Genomic DNA, 12834 nt, shown 5'->3' with positions numbered 1-12834 from the left:
AAAATTGTTTCCTAGCGACTATCAAAATGAAGCCTATTGTCTCGAAAATCTGAACACTCCAGGTCTAACCACCTCGATATGTACAACTTCATTAGCTTGAGCTCACTACTATTTAGTATTTGCTTTGTCTTTACCTAGATATATAAACAATATCTGTGAGTTGATAGACTCAATAAGAAAAACATAAACTAGATTATAATTTATAACTAGGCGCCCATACAGTACTCAATTACAATCTTATCCCGCGTCCCACGCATGCTGAGTATGGAACGTTCGTACAACAAAATCTATAGCATATATATGTTGATATCTCAATGCATCTCTATGTACACTTTACCAATATCTCGATATGTTAATCTAATGGCTACTGATATGCTTAATATATATCTGTTGGTATCTTAGTGCAACTCTATGTACACCACACTGATACCTGATATGTTAAATTTTGTGTGGTGGGAAGTCAAATTTTATGTGGTAGATAAGGATCGTTTCATTTGAGGGAGTAGAATTTTATTCGTTTGGAAACCTTAGATTTTTAAGACAATTTTTTGAGACCATTTCCTTATCCAAAGGTGTCTATTTCATACATGAAAGGATAATAAGAGGCAGAGGGAAAGGGGGTTTTGAGGAAAAATTATATGTTCTTATTTTTCCTCTTACAAAATTATATTGACCCTTAGAAAAATCATATTTCTCTCTAATATTCCATTTAAAAAATTAAATTTATATATTTTACTCCTCCTAAAAAAATGGATTAATGCAACCCAAAGTACATATTCGAATATTTTTCCAATAGTAATTTGTGGTAGAATATGTTGTAAATTAGTAACCCAATTGTCTAAGGTAATAATATAAGAAATTGGAGCAAACATTCAATATGAGAGAACTTTCACTACTAAAACAAAAATACAAAAAGAACTCCAATAAGCTAGCAAGCACTACAAATGGTGTTGCATCCAATTAAAGATTCAACTCTTAATAAGTCTTAATCCTTTTGTTGCAGAACATTTAAGCAGCAAACTCTTCTTCCTTGTGAGTTTCAATGACAACATCAGAAAGAGGGTAAGCAACACATGTGAGAACCCAACCCTCAGCCATTTGATCATCATCAAGGAAGCTATTGTCTGATTGGTCCACTTTACCTTCAACCACTTTTCCAATGCATGAGGAGCAAGCCCCAGCCCGGCATGAGTATGGCAAGTCTATTCCTGCATCCTCGGCTTGGTCCAGCACGTAGGTGTCGTCGGGGCACTCGATTTCTGAATCCCCTTCTGGTGTAATTAGCTTCACTTTGTATGCAGCCATGGCTGTCACACGCCCTCCTCGGCTAGCCTTTAGGCCGCCGAAAAGGGATTGTCCCACGTTCGGAACCGCCCTTAGGGAGGTTGCCGTTGGCTGTCTCCTTACAAAGGAGGTGCTCATCATGGTTGTGCTTGATAGAGCGGTGGCTGCTGTTGTTGTTGAGGCCATATCTTTTTGGTTGATAGAATAGAGCTTTTTCTTTTTTGTGTTTTGTTTGGAGTTTTTGAGTGGGGGGCTTGTGGATATAGTGTAGAAGTAATATGAGAGTGTGTGCATTGGCATGGGATTCTATCTGCCACGTGGCAGAATGCTAGTGGTTTTCAGTTTTATCTAGTAATTAATTTTTTCTCTATTTCTTTTGGGTATTTTTGATAATAAAGTATTGGATAATATTTTTGTATATATTTGGAGGATTGCATATTTTGTAAATCTTTTCTTTTTCTGGAGATGTAATTTTATTGTGACTTTTTATAATCAAAGTAAATTTTAGGAAAAATCCGAAGTATACCCTCTAAAACTGGTTATTTATTTTGGCATTTCAAAGAGGTTTTTTGTTTAATTTTTTTATAATAGTGTAAGTTAGGCCACTTGTAATTTTTTTTAAAAAAATTTTGAAAAATTTATATTGTCAAAAACAATTAAGGGGAGAATGGCCAAAAATATATAGATTAATTAGATAAATACAAAAATTTAGCAAAATGACTAATAAAACATATTAAATATATATTGTAGGTATAAAAAGTTTTATTTTTAAATAAATAAAGTGGCTAATTTTTTGTCAGTATATTTATAATTTGTTTATTAATACGTATTTTTATGTCAATTTTAAATTTAGTAAGTTAATCCGTCTTTAACTTAAAATTTTTAGTATACATGTTTAACTTATTTGATTTGTATTTATTTAAGTTAATTGTTAAATTCAAATCCGTTAATTTTATATTCTTTTCTAGTTATGTTATCGTGGACACTTATATTGACACCCATTTAAAAAACTCGTCCACATGTAAAAATTTATTAGGAGCATTGCTATTAGATACTTTAAGGTGTCCAACACTATATTGATGTGGTGCGTTGTATGATTAGCAATTTCTTATATTATTTATTAAATTAAAATATGTAGGACTCAATATTAAATTACACTTATAACGATTTATCACTTCTTACAGTGTTTCCACCTAAACGCCCCTTCAGCATTTCTCCAAATAATGTAGAGAAGTTATTTAATCTTCAGAGTCTTATTCAATATGGAAAGTGTCAATCTGAAGTCAAATTTTGAGTGGTTAGGGATCTATCATTTTATTTTGAGGCAGTAGAATTTGGTTGGTTTAGAATGAGTTTAAATTGTTATACAATTTTTTAAGACCATTTCCTTCAGTATATATAAAGGTATTTATTTCATACATGGAAAAAGATAATAAAAGGCAGAGGGAAAGGGGGGTTCTTGTAGAGGCATGCTCAATATATTTATACATATAAATATAGGAAAATTTTTTGGTGAGAGGACCATTTTTGCTCTCACTCATGAGGGTATTTTTTTTAGTTTTGATTGGTTGTGTATTGGAGATGTATAGGGTTATAATAAGTTGTAAAACATGTTATTAATTGTTTTAATATTAAATTTTTTTTTTTTGTAACTTTAATGAAAGAGTTGATTAGGGGGATTTTATTTTCTAGATCAATAATATACTATACAATGAGTTTTTTAATTTGATTCTTTTTTTTTTTCTAAATAAATTGAACTCTGAATAGGACAACCTGAATTTAATAAATATATCATACAAAATTTACACGTATATTTCAATCTTAGTTGTTTCAATATCTCCACTCCATCTAATGCCTTTAGTCCTATTATTTTCCACAGTTAAAAAAAAGTTTTCCATTGAAGTATCTCTTGCATTCCTTTTAAAAAAAAATACATATCTCTGGCATTCTCTCTTTCAGTCTTAATATGCATGGTGAAATTTTTTTCTATAACAGCATTGTACACAATAATTTGAAATTAAAATACATAATGAAAAATGCTTGTGGCTAATAGAAACAGGAGGAAGATGAAGAACAAAATGTTTTTGGGATTTATGGAATTGATGAAGAAGATTCTTTCTATTATCATGAGAGGTGATAGGGTGGAATTGAAAAAAAAAAATTGTATTCTCATTTGATTAATGGGTAGAATACGTGGGTATTAAATCTAATAACTTCTTTTTATTATTATTATTATTATTATTATTATTATTATTATTATTATTATTATTATTTTATTTTTATTTTTTTGAAATAACTCATTAATGATATATGTGATACTCCATCATTAGAAAAAATTAAGAGCTACAAAAATGTCCTCACTTATAAGAACAAAAGTGATGCTCTCACTTAAGGAATACCCTATAAATATATATAGATAAATTTTATTCTTTATCCCACAAAAAATATTAAGTTCTTATTTTTACTTCACCAAAATTTTAACTTTTTATAATTTCCTCTTAGAAAATTATATATATTTTAAAAGATTTACCCATATAAAAACCATATTTATTTTGTTTTTTTTGAGTATAAAATTATATTTCCTTCTAATATTCCATTTTAAAAAATTATATATTCGAATATTTTTCAATAGAGATTAGTAATATGTTGTAAATTAGTAACAAAATTGCCTAAGGTAATAATATAAGAAATTAGAACAAACATTCAATACGAGAGAACTTTCACTGCTGAAACTTAAAAACTCCAATAAGCTATCAAGCACTACAAATGGTGTTGCAGTCATTTAAGACTCAACAATGTCCCACGTATTGTAATATTAAAGAAGCAACTCTTAAGTCTTAATCCTTTTATTCCCAAAAAAAAAAAAAAAAAAAAAAAAAAGTGGCTTCCTTACGAAAACATCAAATTTTATTTATGAAAATGATGAATTGAAGAGTGGTAGTAGAGCACATTTACTAATCAAGCTCGTCTTCCTTGTGAGTCTGAATGACAACATCAGAGAGAGGCAAAGCAACACATGTGAGAACCCAACCCTCAGCAATTTGATCATCATCAAGGAAGCTATTGTCTGACTGGTCCACTTTACCTTCAACCACCTTTCCAACGCATGAGGAGCAAGCCCCGGCCCGGCATGAGTATGGCAAGTCTAATCCCTCTTCTTCGGCTCTGTCCAACACGTACGTGTCTTCCGGGCACTTGATTTCCTTATCCCCATCTGGTGTAATCAGCTTCACTTTGTATGTAGCCATGGCTGTCACACGCCCTCCTCGGCTAGCCTTTAGGCCGCCGAAAAGGGATTGTCCCACGTTCGGAACCGCCCTTAGGGAGGTTGCCGTTGGCTGTCTCCTTACAAAGGAGGTGTTCATCATGGTAGCTGCTGCTGCTGTTGTTGAGGCCATCTTTTTGGTTGATAGTCTTCTCTCTTTGGTGTTTTGGTGGCCAAAAATAGAATGTGTCAAAGTTTTTGAGTGAGGCTTGTGGATGTTGTGTGGCAATGATAGGAGAGAGTGTGCACTGGCATGGATTCTATCTGCCACGTGGCAGCATGCTAGTGGTTTTTATCTTTATCTAGTATCGATTATCATCCACTGAATAATGGATATCACATGTATCAATCGTTTATTACATTATCAACTCAACAAGATGTTTTTATCAACTTGGGTAATAATAACAGTTATTTCAGATAGATGACTGAATCTCAATTGCTTGGACAAATAAAAACCCAACCAAATATTTTAGGAAAAAGGGACAAAAATTACTCATCTTCATTTTCTTTTTTCTTTACCAGTAATGTTATGAAAACAACAAATAAAAATTACTCTCCCCAATTGACATGCCAATTTAAAAGATGTTATAGAGAAACAGAGAACCTCCCAACGAGATGAGGTATCACATTATTTATCTCCTAAAATCTTAGAAAGTGCAAAAATAACCAACCATATATCCTAGCACAACTAAATTAAATTAAAAATGAACAAAATTGTCTAAAGATGAGGTTTTAAATGGGTGCAAAGAATTTAGAAGAGGTACAAAAGAATAATAATTGCACAAAGTAACTTACATTGACACAGAAGCACAAAAATTCATTTGGATGTCATTCTCTCCCCCTTTTAAGTTCATACATTCCTAAGAAAAGCATATAGCAAAACAAGAGTATCGGGTAGAGAGACTAGAGAGAGACACAGTAGCAGTGTGCTTACATGGAGAACCTATATGTAAAAGGGTCCAAATATAAAGAAGTAAAAAGATGACAGTCTAATTTGCTAATTTTCTTAAGAGTATAGAATAATCTCATAATTCTAAATTAAGGCTTTCACTTACAGCCGGGGAAAAAGAACTGAAGTTAAAAAAAAATGAAACAAAAAAAAGGAGGAAAATCTCAAGGCTTCCCCAAAACCAGAGAAAGAAGAATACATCCTCATCCTAATATAACACCATCCTTTCAACCTGATGATACTCTGTGGCTTCTTCATATAAGACCGATAATCGTTCCTCTCCAACTGTATTTTATCAACAATGCAATTCAGGAAGCTCTATCAGGCTGTTCCTCTTCAAGAAATCTTAATCACACTTGATGTTTCTGTAGATCCTCCTCACAAACAAATTTGAGCCGAGATAGCCAACAGCACCTATAAAGTAAATAATCAGCATAAATATAAAACCAAATTTATATCATGCATTGCCTCTCATCTAAAGCAAACAAGCTTAGACATTGGTACCAAGTGTCTGTACATCTATCTTATGAATAAGGACAAAAATGTGGGGGCTGATTTTACCATGCATACAAAACATTCGATAAAATTAATTAAAAGATTCATATGCACTAATTAGTATTAACCCACTAAATGTGCCAAGTTTACTTGAGTTACTAGTAATGCCAAAGATAATAGCACGGAACCTAAATAGGGACTAACAAAAATAGGCACCATCCACTGAAATCAATGGGAAGTAAAGTGCATTAATACAATCAAATGCAAAAAGGAAATGTGACACAAAATTTGATGACAATTTAAAGAACTCACCGCAGAGGATTCCCAATCCGAGACAAAACATCATAGTGTATCCAAAATAGAAGCTGGTCTGGAAGAAGCCAGACATTTTTGTCTTTACGTAGTAGTAATAGATTGAATACAAGTACACATACACGGCTGTTGAAGCAGCCGAAAAGAAAGAAGTCCATTGCCAGTGATAGTTCTCAGCATTCAGCAAGAAATATGTGCCCACAATTGTCACACAAACAGTGACAATAACGAGAATCAGAAAAACGAGCAGCATAAAACCATAAACATAGTACACCTGTTGACCATACAGCATAAAGACAAAATATTAGGCTCAAGGATGCATTAAATGAAATTTAGAAAGTGGAAAACAATGAATATATAAAGCCCTAATGATAATAAAGTTCATGCACAGTTGTGTTCATTCTTCATTTCATATACAGGTTCTTCAGAATATTTAGTTTATTAGTTAGCAACTAATATCTGCCCCTCAGAACACCGCTGCACTATGTATAAATGACTCTTTCCAACGAGAATGGAGCAATGATTTTGTAGATAGAGATCAAATACTTGTAAGTAAACCATCTTAACTAAATACCCCCCAGTACTTTTTCTGACAACCCCAACTTCAACATGTAATAAATAAAAATAAAAAGGTACATCAATCTCTGAAGAATATATCCCAAACCTTACTCGCTGTACAAATCTTACTCTTACCAGCCAGCCAATCATTGGAAGTCCACAAATTTTGCAGAAGGAAACTCTATTGAAAACTAAAATTTTGCATTTGAATATTACTTTATCTAATGATACTTTAAATGAGAATATTTTATTAACTATGCAACAATTCTGGGGCGCACCTTGTAATTCCAGAATGATGTGAAGACGAAGTACATCTCAATAAATATGCTGCCAAATGGTAGAAGTCCTCCCATCAATGAGACTACAGATGGTGTCAAGTACCACTTCTTCTCAGGAATAGGTCGAGGAATGGTCTTAACTCTACAAGGATTGTTAGGGGCACCACTCCAATTTCTTCCAACAACTGTACCAAGAAGTGCCAAAGGAAAAGAGATGAAAGCCCAAATGACAAAGACAACCACCATTGTGCCAAATGGGATAGCTGCTAAAGACCCGTAGAAAATGGCAATTGTGTTCAAGATAAATCCAATCCCAAAGCACATAAATGGAAATAGGGATGCTGTCAGAATCATTGACTTTATCCAGCTTTTACCTGTCAATTTTTCAGAAGTTAAATAACAAGAAAAGGCCAAAACAGATTCACAGAATCAGAACAACCATACAAAACATGCTACAGAAGCATTAATAGAAATTTTTAACATCATTACATAGCTAGAAAAAACTGAGAAAAAATCAAATATAAAAGTGGATCAATTACTAAATCTTACCACCATGTCTCGAGTACATCCCACCGCTTACATAACCAGAAATGAATGACGTAAGAGCATAGCATACTATGAACGTTGTAACAATTGCTCCTCTCCTGAAATACCAAAAATGAGTAAGACATACAAGACTAGGCAAATGATCCTGTCATAGTTAAACCAAAAGGTCATAATATAACAATGAGCTTGATAGAAAACATATCAAGATGTCCATACAGCACGACTTATTGTACTCCATAAATTACTGAGAACAGTGGAACTACAATAGAGCACATTGTAGTCCAGAACCAGTTCCAACCCAACATTTATCTTGATATTAAAATTGAAGTTTTTATGACACAGCTGCCTAGTTACTAGTTAGAATGGCTCTTTATAAGCTTGAATATGTCCTGCTCTTTAATAACTCTATTAGCACTTCCTTCTTACATAGTATATCGTTGTTGTGGCCAACAGTGAGCAATAATTAAGTAAGAGGTGTGTAAACATCAATGCTCATATGCTCATAATGCAAAACAAGTATGCAAAGAAGAATAAAACTAATAACATCAGCCAAGGCAGATTAAAAATAAAACTCAACAATGAGTGCAGATATATTCTGTTAAGTTGTCCACTTACCCAACATATAGCATTCCAACAATTGCCAACAAGATGACAAGGAGAACAAGCAATGCTAACTGGGCACCTGTTCCTACAACGGCAGAAAGAATCACTAAGTTCCTAGGAGGCCGGAAAACATCCCCATGAACAAGTTTCCAGCCAGACTCTTCGCTTACATCTCTTTCCTGAAAAGTGGAAAATACAGATTCAATACCACATTTTACAAGCTAAAACACCTCCCAGTAGTTAAAAAATTGCACGAAAAGAATTTACAAATAAATTAAGATATCATACCAAAGTCTCAAGATCATCATCTTCTCGTGCGTATTTTGCATAGTCATTCCTCAAAGTTCTCATTAATATCATTGAAACCAATCCAGTGAGGAAGATGACCATCATGAATGAATTGAATATTGAGAACCAATGGATCTGCATGATGAATAAATTAAACGTATCACTAAAACCAAGCTCTACATTTATAAAAAGTGAAAACATACATGATTACAGGGAAACTGGTAACAAAGCAACATGAGGTAACATAAAGAAATGAAACGATCCTAATTATATTTTTACCTGATGCTCAAAAAAGGGGTAATCCAAATACACATCAAACCGACGTGCAAAGGTGACATTCGTTGGAGTCCATTTGACAGAGTATGTCAGGTCCAGTGTTCGACCAACTTCCAAAGGCTTTGGACTCTCTTGAGAGAGGTTCACGTGAATTATCTACATGTTATAGAAAGCTTAGCCATGATACAGATGGCATGTGACAGCTAAAACAGCTAACTGTAGAAAATGACATGGGAATTAAAGACCAACAAACCTGATCTTTATTGTACTGAACATTAATATTCTTATGTGTGTACAGAACATGCTTGCCATTATCGCTGTTCTTATCAGGATGCAACTCACCAACAAAGCCTACAACCATACAAAAAGGAGAAGAGGATAATAGAAATTAATTGCAAGGACTAACAATTCCATAGTACTGAATAACAAACTTGAACTTTTAAAGAATGAGATCACTACATACCCCATAATGGCAGATCGTCTGAACTTGTATGTAACATACCAAAGACCACGGCAGATAGCATCAAACAATGCAAAACAAATATTGAGTTAGCACTAGCAGTTTGGAAAATAAGGGAATCGAGGGGATATCAATCAATATGCTCAGAGCATATACATTTGGTTAATTACTTTCAATGCTTTAATAATAAAATCACTGTCCTACTTGTTTAACTACTCTCAACTCCAATAGCGCCATTAAAACAACTTCTCTATATTTACTTATGCAAATATTCTACCCAAATGTATAAATCTCAATTTTGTTCTACAAAATCTATACATATCCTTAAATTGCAGTAATGAATTAAGTTGCAAGCACCATTCTTTTGTAACCCTAAACCAGTACTTAGTACTGGCAATCACAGTATGTAAACAAACTAATATGAAATGTCAAGACAAAAACCATTTTGTTTCAATATTGTACCCCATTCTATCAATACGCACACAATTATTGATCACTTTTGCGAATATGAGATTCATGTCATGTATTTTCAGAAACCATGCACCTACTAGCTACAACAAAAGTACAAATACACCATGAGTAACTTACATAGTTACAATAGTTATTTTGAGCATATTCTCTATGGCATTACATCCAAAATAAACTGTCAAAAAATCAAAGCAGGTAAGTTTTCAACTGCTATTCCATAAGAACCCGTTTCCTGCTAACATTAATGTACTACCTAAGTTGTAGACTAAGAATTCTTGCCTGCTTTTAGTTATAAATTTGGAAATATAGTAGCCATTCAAGATGCACCGAGCACATATCACTAAGCCAATAGGTATGATAATAGCATGATAGCATCCATAAAATTTTGTCAGCAAGAGTATATACAGAACATACCCATAAAGAATTCAAACCAATAGCTATTCTCAATTGCATCCTTGAATTGTTTAACCTTTGCTTCATCAAGTTCAAGTTGACAAATGACAGTCTTCTCCACATTTTCTGCAAAACAATGAAATTTAGTGATTTTCATCTAACAACTCCATATAACTTTAAAAAATTAAAAGGATGTGGACGTACGTTGGAACTTTATCTCAAACCCGCTCTCAATAAGTTCATTTCCTCCCAAGACCTCACCAAGACCACCCCATTTGTGAGCAGCAGAACTTCCAGCTGGATGACAAAAGGGAAGGCTATAATAGTTGTACGTTTCTTGTGGGTTGTTGTAAGGACCAACTTTATTTACCCAAAGTGTAACTGCATCCTCTTTTTTATACTGCAAAAGAATCCAAGACAGATATAAGTGAAATAAGAATGGAGTTAGATGCAACAATAAAAACGTTGAACTACTTTATACAATATCTAGAATAAACATACTATACATATTCTCCAAAAGATAGGAGCGGAAATTTATTAGATTAGACTTTACAATTACAACCATGGATTTCAAGCATACAAGGAAGACAGGAATTTACAACCAGCTCCAGCTGAAAGGAAGATGAAATGCACGAGACAAGTGCTCAAAAAGTTCTGTAATAAGAACCAACCTTGAAATGCCTTCACATTTATTTTTTATTTTTACTTGAAAGAAACAAAATTATAATGATTGCCAAGTCGATACAAGGAGAAGGTGGTATGAATGACACTTAAAGATTGTAAGTTAACAAATTACAAAAAATTATTCCAACCCCTAACTAAATCAGAGAACAACACCCCCTTCAACTATTCATCATTACATTTATCACATCTTTATAATAGGAATAACTGAAATGGTATTGCATTGCACTCATATTATTTAAAGGTATTGAGTTAAATACATTATTAAAATCCATAAAATAAAAATTGAACAGGAAGACGCATTCCGAAAAAGCCCCAATATTTTAAGTTCAATTTAAGGTATCCCTAGCATCTCCACTTTATAAATAAGAATCAATGGGGTAAAGCAACTAAACAGGTAAAACAAACCGAAAGTCTTATCAAGTGCTTAAGCAAAAGCACGGATCTATCTAAGTCTAATTGTGTATTTCAGCAGTTGGTTCTGATTTACAAATTACTAATTCATCCACTAAGCCATCATCAGAATTGGATAAGGATCCAACTTGAACACATCTACATAGACTGTAGATCATCTCATCATAATTTACAAGAGAAACATCAAACTCTGTACTGAGAACTTGTTAAGAACAAAAAAAAAAAAAAAAAAAAACAAAAAAAAAACAAAGCAAATGTGCCTTAAAACGTCAACACAGTTCAGGACTCCGGCATTTAGAAAAATAACAAAAACCCCAATACCATAACTGTAAGAATATCACCAAAAACTCATAGACCACTCACTATCCAAATCTTACTGGAACTCCTGACCATGATCCCAACAATGCCAGCAGCTCAGCCATCACGCTCAGCTATACTCCCACGTGGAATGCCTAGCACTAGTCTTTTTTTCATTTATTTTTTAACGAAAACTGCATAAATAACAATATAAAAAACAAAAACAAAAACAAAAAAAACCCCAGTTGAGATCTAACCCTTACAAAGAACACCCATGACTCCATTTCCTCCACTCAGCCCAAATTCACAAAACTTTGCTTAGAAAAATGCACATTAAAAGCTCAAAGAACAAGAATTAAAGGCTACCGACGCTTGAAGAAAGTACAAAAAAAAAACAAACGAGCCCAATTGAGGAGCAGAAAAACGGGTAATAACCCATAGATCCAAACGAAATTCAATGACAGCAGATGCATAAAGAACAAGATCTAATAGTCAAACATTAGGTTAAGATGTTAGGGTAAAAAGAAGTGGATCAAAGCTCACCTTGTGATCTGAATCGGAAGCGAAAGTCGGCGAGAGAAGAAGAAAAAGAGAAGCTAAAGTGAGGAGAGGGAGGGATCGAACGGCGGAGAACATGGCGATCGCCGGCGACAGTGGGATCTGAATCGATGAGAGGCTCCGGCTCTGTACTCAGATTTCTGACTTGTCTTGTATTATATATATCTCACCTTGCTTTTTATCGTAAGAGCGAGAAAAGTTGGGTGTTGCGACTTACCAACGTTTTTATTTTCTTTCTATTATTTTGCATTTGTAATAATTTCATTTATTTATTTATTGGTGGTAATGTTTTGGGCTTGGACCAATTAGGCCCGGCCCAGTAGCCACGTTTACAAAGAGAACTAATGATCCTTAATCCCCAATCATCTTTTTTTTTTGGATCATAGTCGAGCAAAAATGAGATATATCTGGTATTTGATTTTTCTTTGCAATTTTTTTAAAAGAAATTTTTATTAATAAAACACTCAAATAGGTTCTTATATATTTGTATCAAAAGTAATTATATTATTACTTTGTAGCATTTAAGTAATTTATTTAATTCATGATTGGGAGTGCTGGTAATCAAGATATTAATAATTTATATGTATCATATCTTTTTCTTTTCTTTTCTTTTTTTAGGATATATGTGTATCCAATCTCTAACAATGGAATTTGGAGGAGATATTTTCAACAGAAAAAAAAAAAAAACAAAACAAAAAAAATCAAAGAT

General features: G+C 33.2%; 3 protein-coding genes across 3 annotated transcripts; all 3 read right to left on the bottom strand.

Annotated features, from left to right (window-relative positions):
* Positions 1–859: 859 nt before the first annotated feature.
* LOC115725060 (ferredoxin-like) lies at positions 860–1563 on the bottom strand. Its single transcript, XM_030654476.2, has one exon. It carries the CDS (start codon positions 1468–1470, stop codon positions 1009–1011), a length of 462 nt encoding a protein of 153 aa, XP_030510336.1. The 5' UTR covers positions 1471–1563; the 3' UTR covers positions 860–1008.
* Positions 1564–3991: 2428 nt separating this feature from the next.
* LOC115725061 (ferredoxin) lies at positions 3992–4960 on the bottom strand. The gene has a single exon (XM_030654477.2). The coding sequence runs from the start codon at positions 4680–4682 to the stop codon at positions 4239–4241; it is 444 nt and encodes a 147-aa protein (XP_030510337.1). The 5' UTR covers positions 4683–4960; the 3' UTR covers positions 3992–4238.
* Positions 4961–5299: 339 nt separating this feature from the next.
* LOC115725059 (transmembrane 9 superfamily member 1) lies at positions 5300–12574 on the bottom strand. The gene is made up of 12 exons (XM_030654475.2): positions 12111–12574; positions 10380–10575; positions 10197–10301; positions 9318–9335; positions 9108–9205; positions 8858–9010; positions 8579–8713; positions 8303–8469; positions 7691–7785; positions 7142–7515; positions 6306–6579; positions 5300–5912 (listed from the first exon to the last, which is right to left on the bottom strand). Exons 1-12 carry the CDS (start codon positions 12201–12203, stop codon positions 5845–5847), a joined length of 1776 nt encoding a protein of 591 aa, XP_030510335.1. The 5' UTR covers positions 12204–12574; the 3' UTR covers positions 5300–5844.
* Positions 12575–12834: the final 260 nt, after the last annotated feature.

This window comes from Cannabis sativa, chromosome 6 (assembly GCF_029168945.1).
Source record: "Cannabis sativa cultivar Pink pepper isolate KNU-18-1 chromosome 6, ASM2916894v1, whole genome shotgun sequence".
In the NCBI taxonomy this organism is placed as follows: domain Eukaryota; kingdom Viridiplantae; phylum Streptophyta; class Magnoliopsida; order Rosales; family Cannabaceae; genus Cannabis; species Cannabis sativa.
The sequence above is the reverse complement of the archived record's forward strand: the minus strand, read 5'-3'. Positions and strand labels throughout refer to the sequence as shown.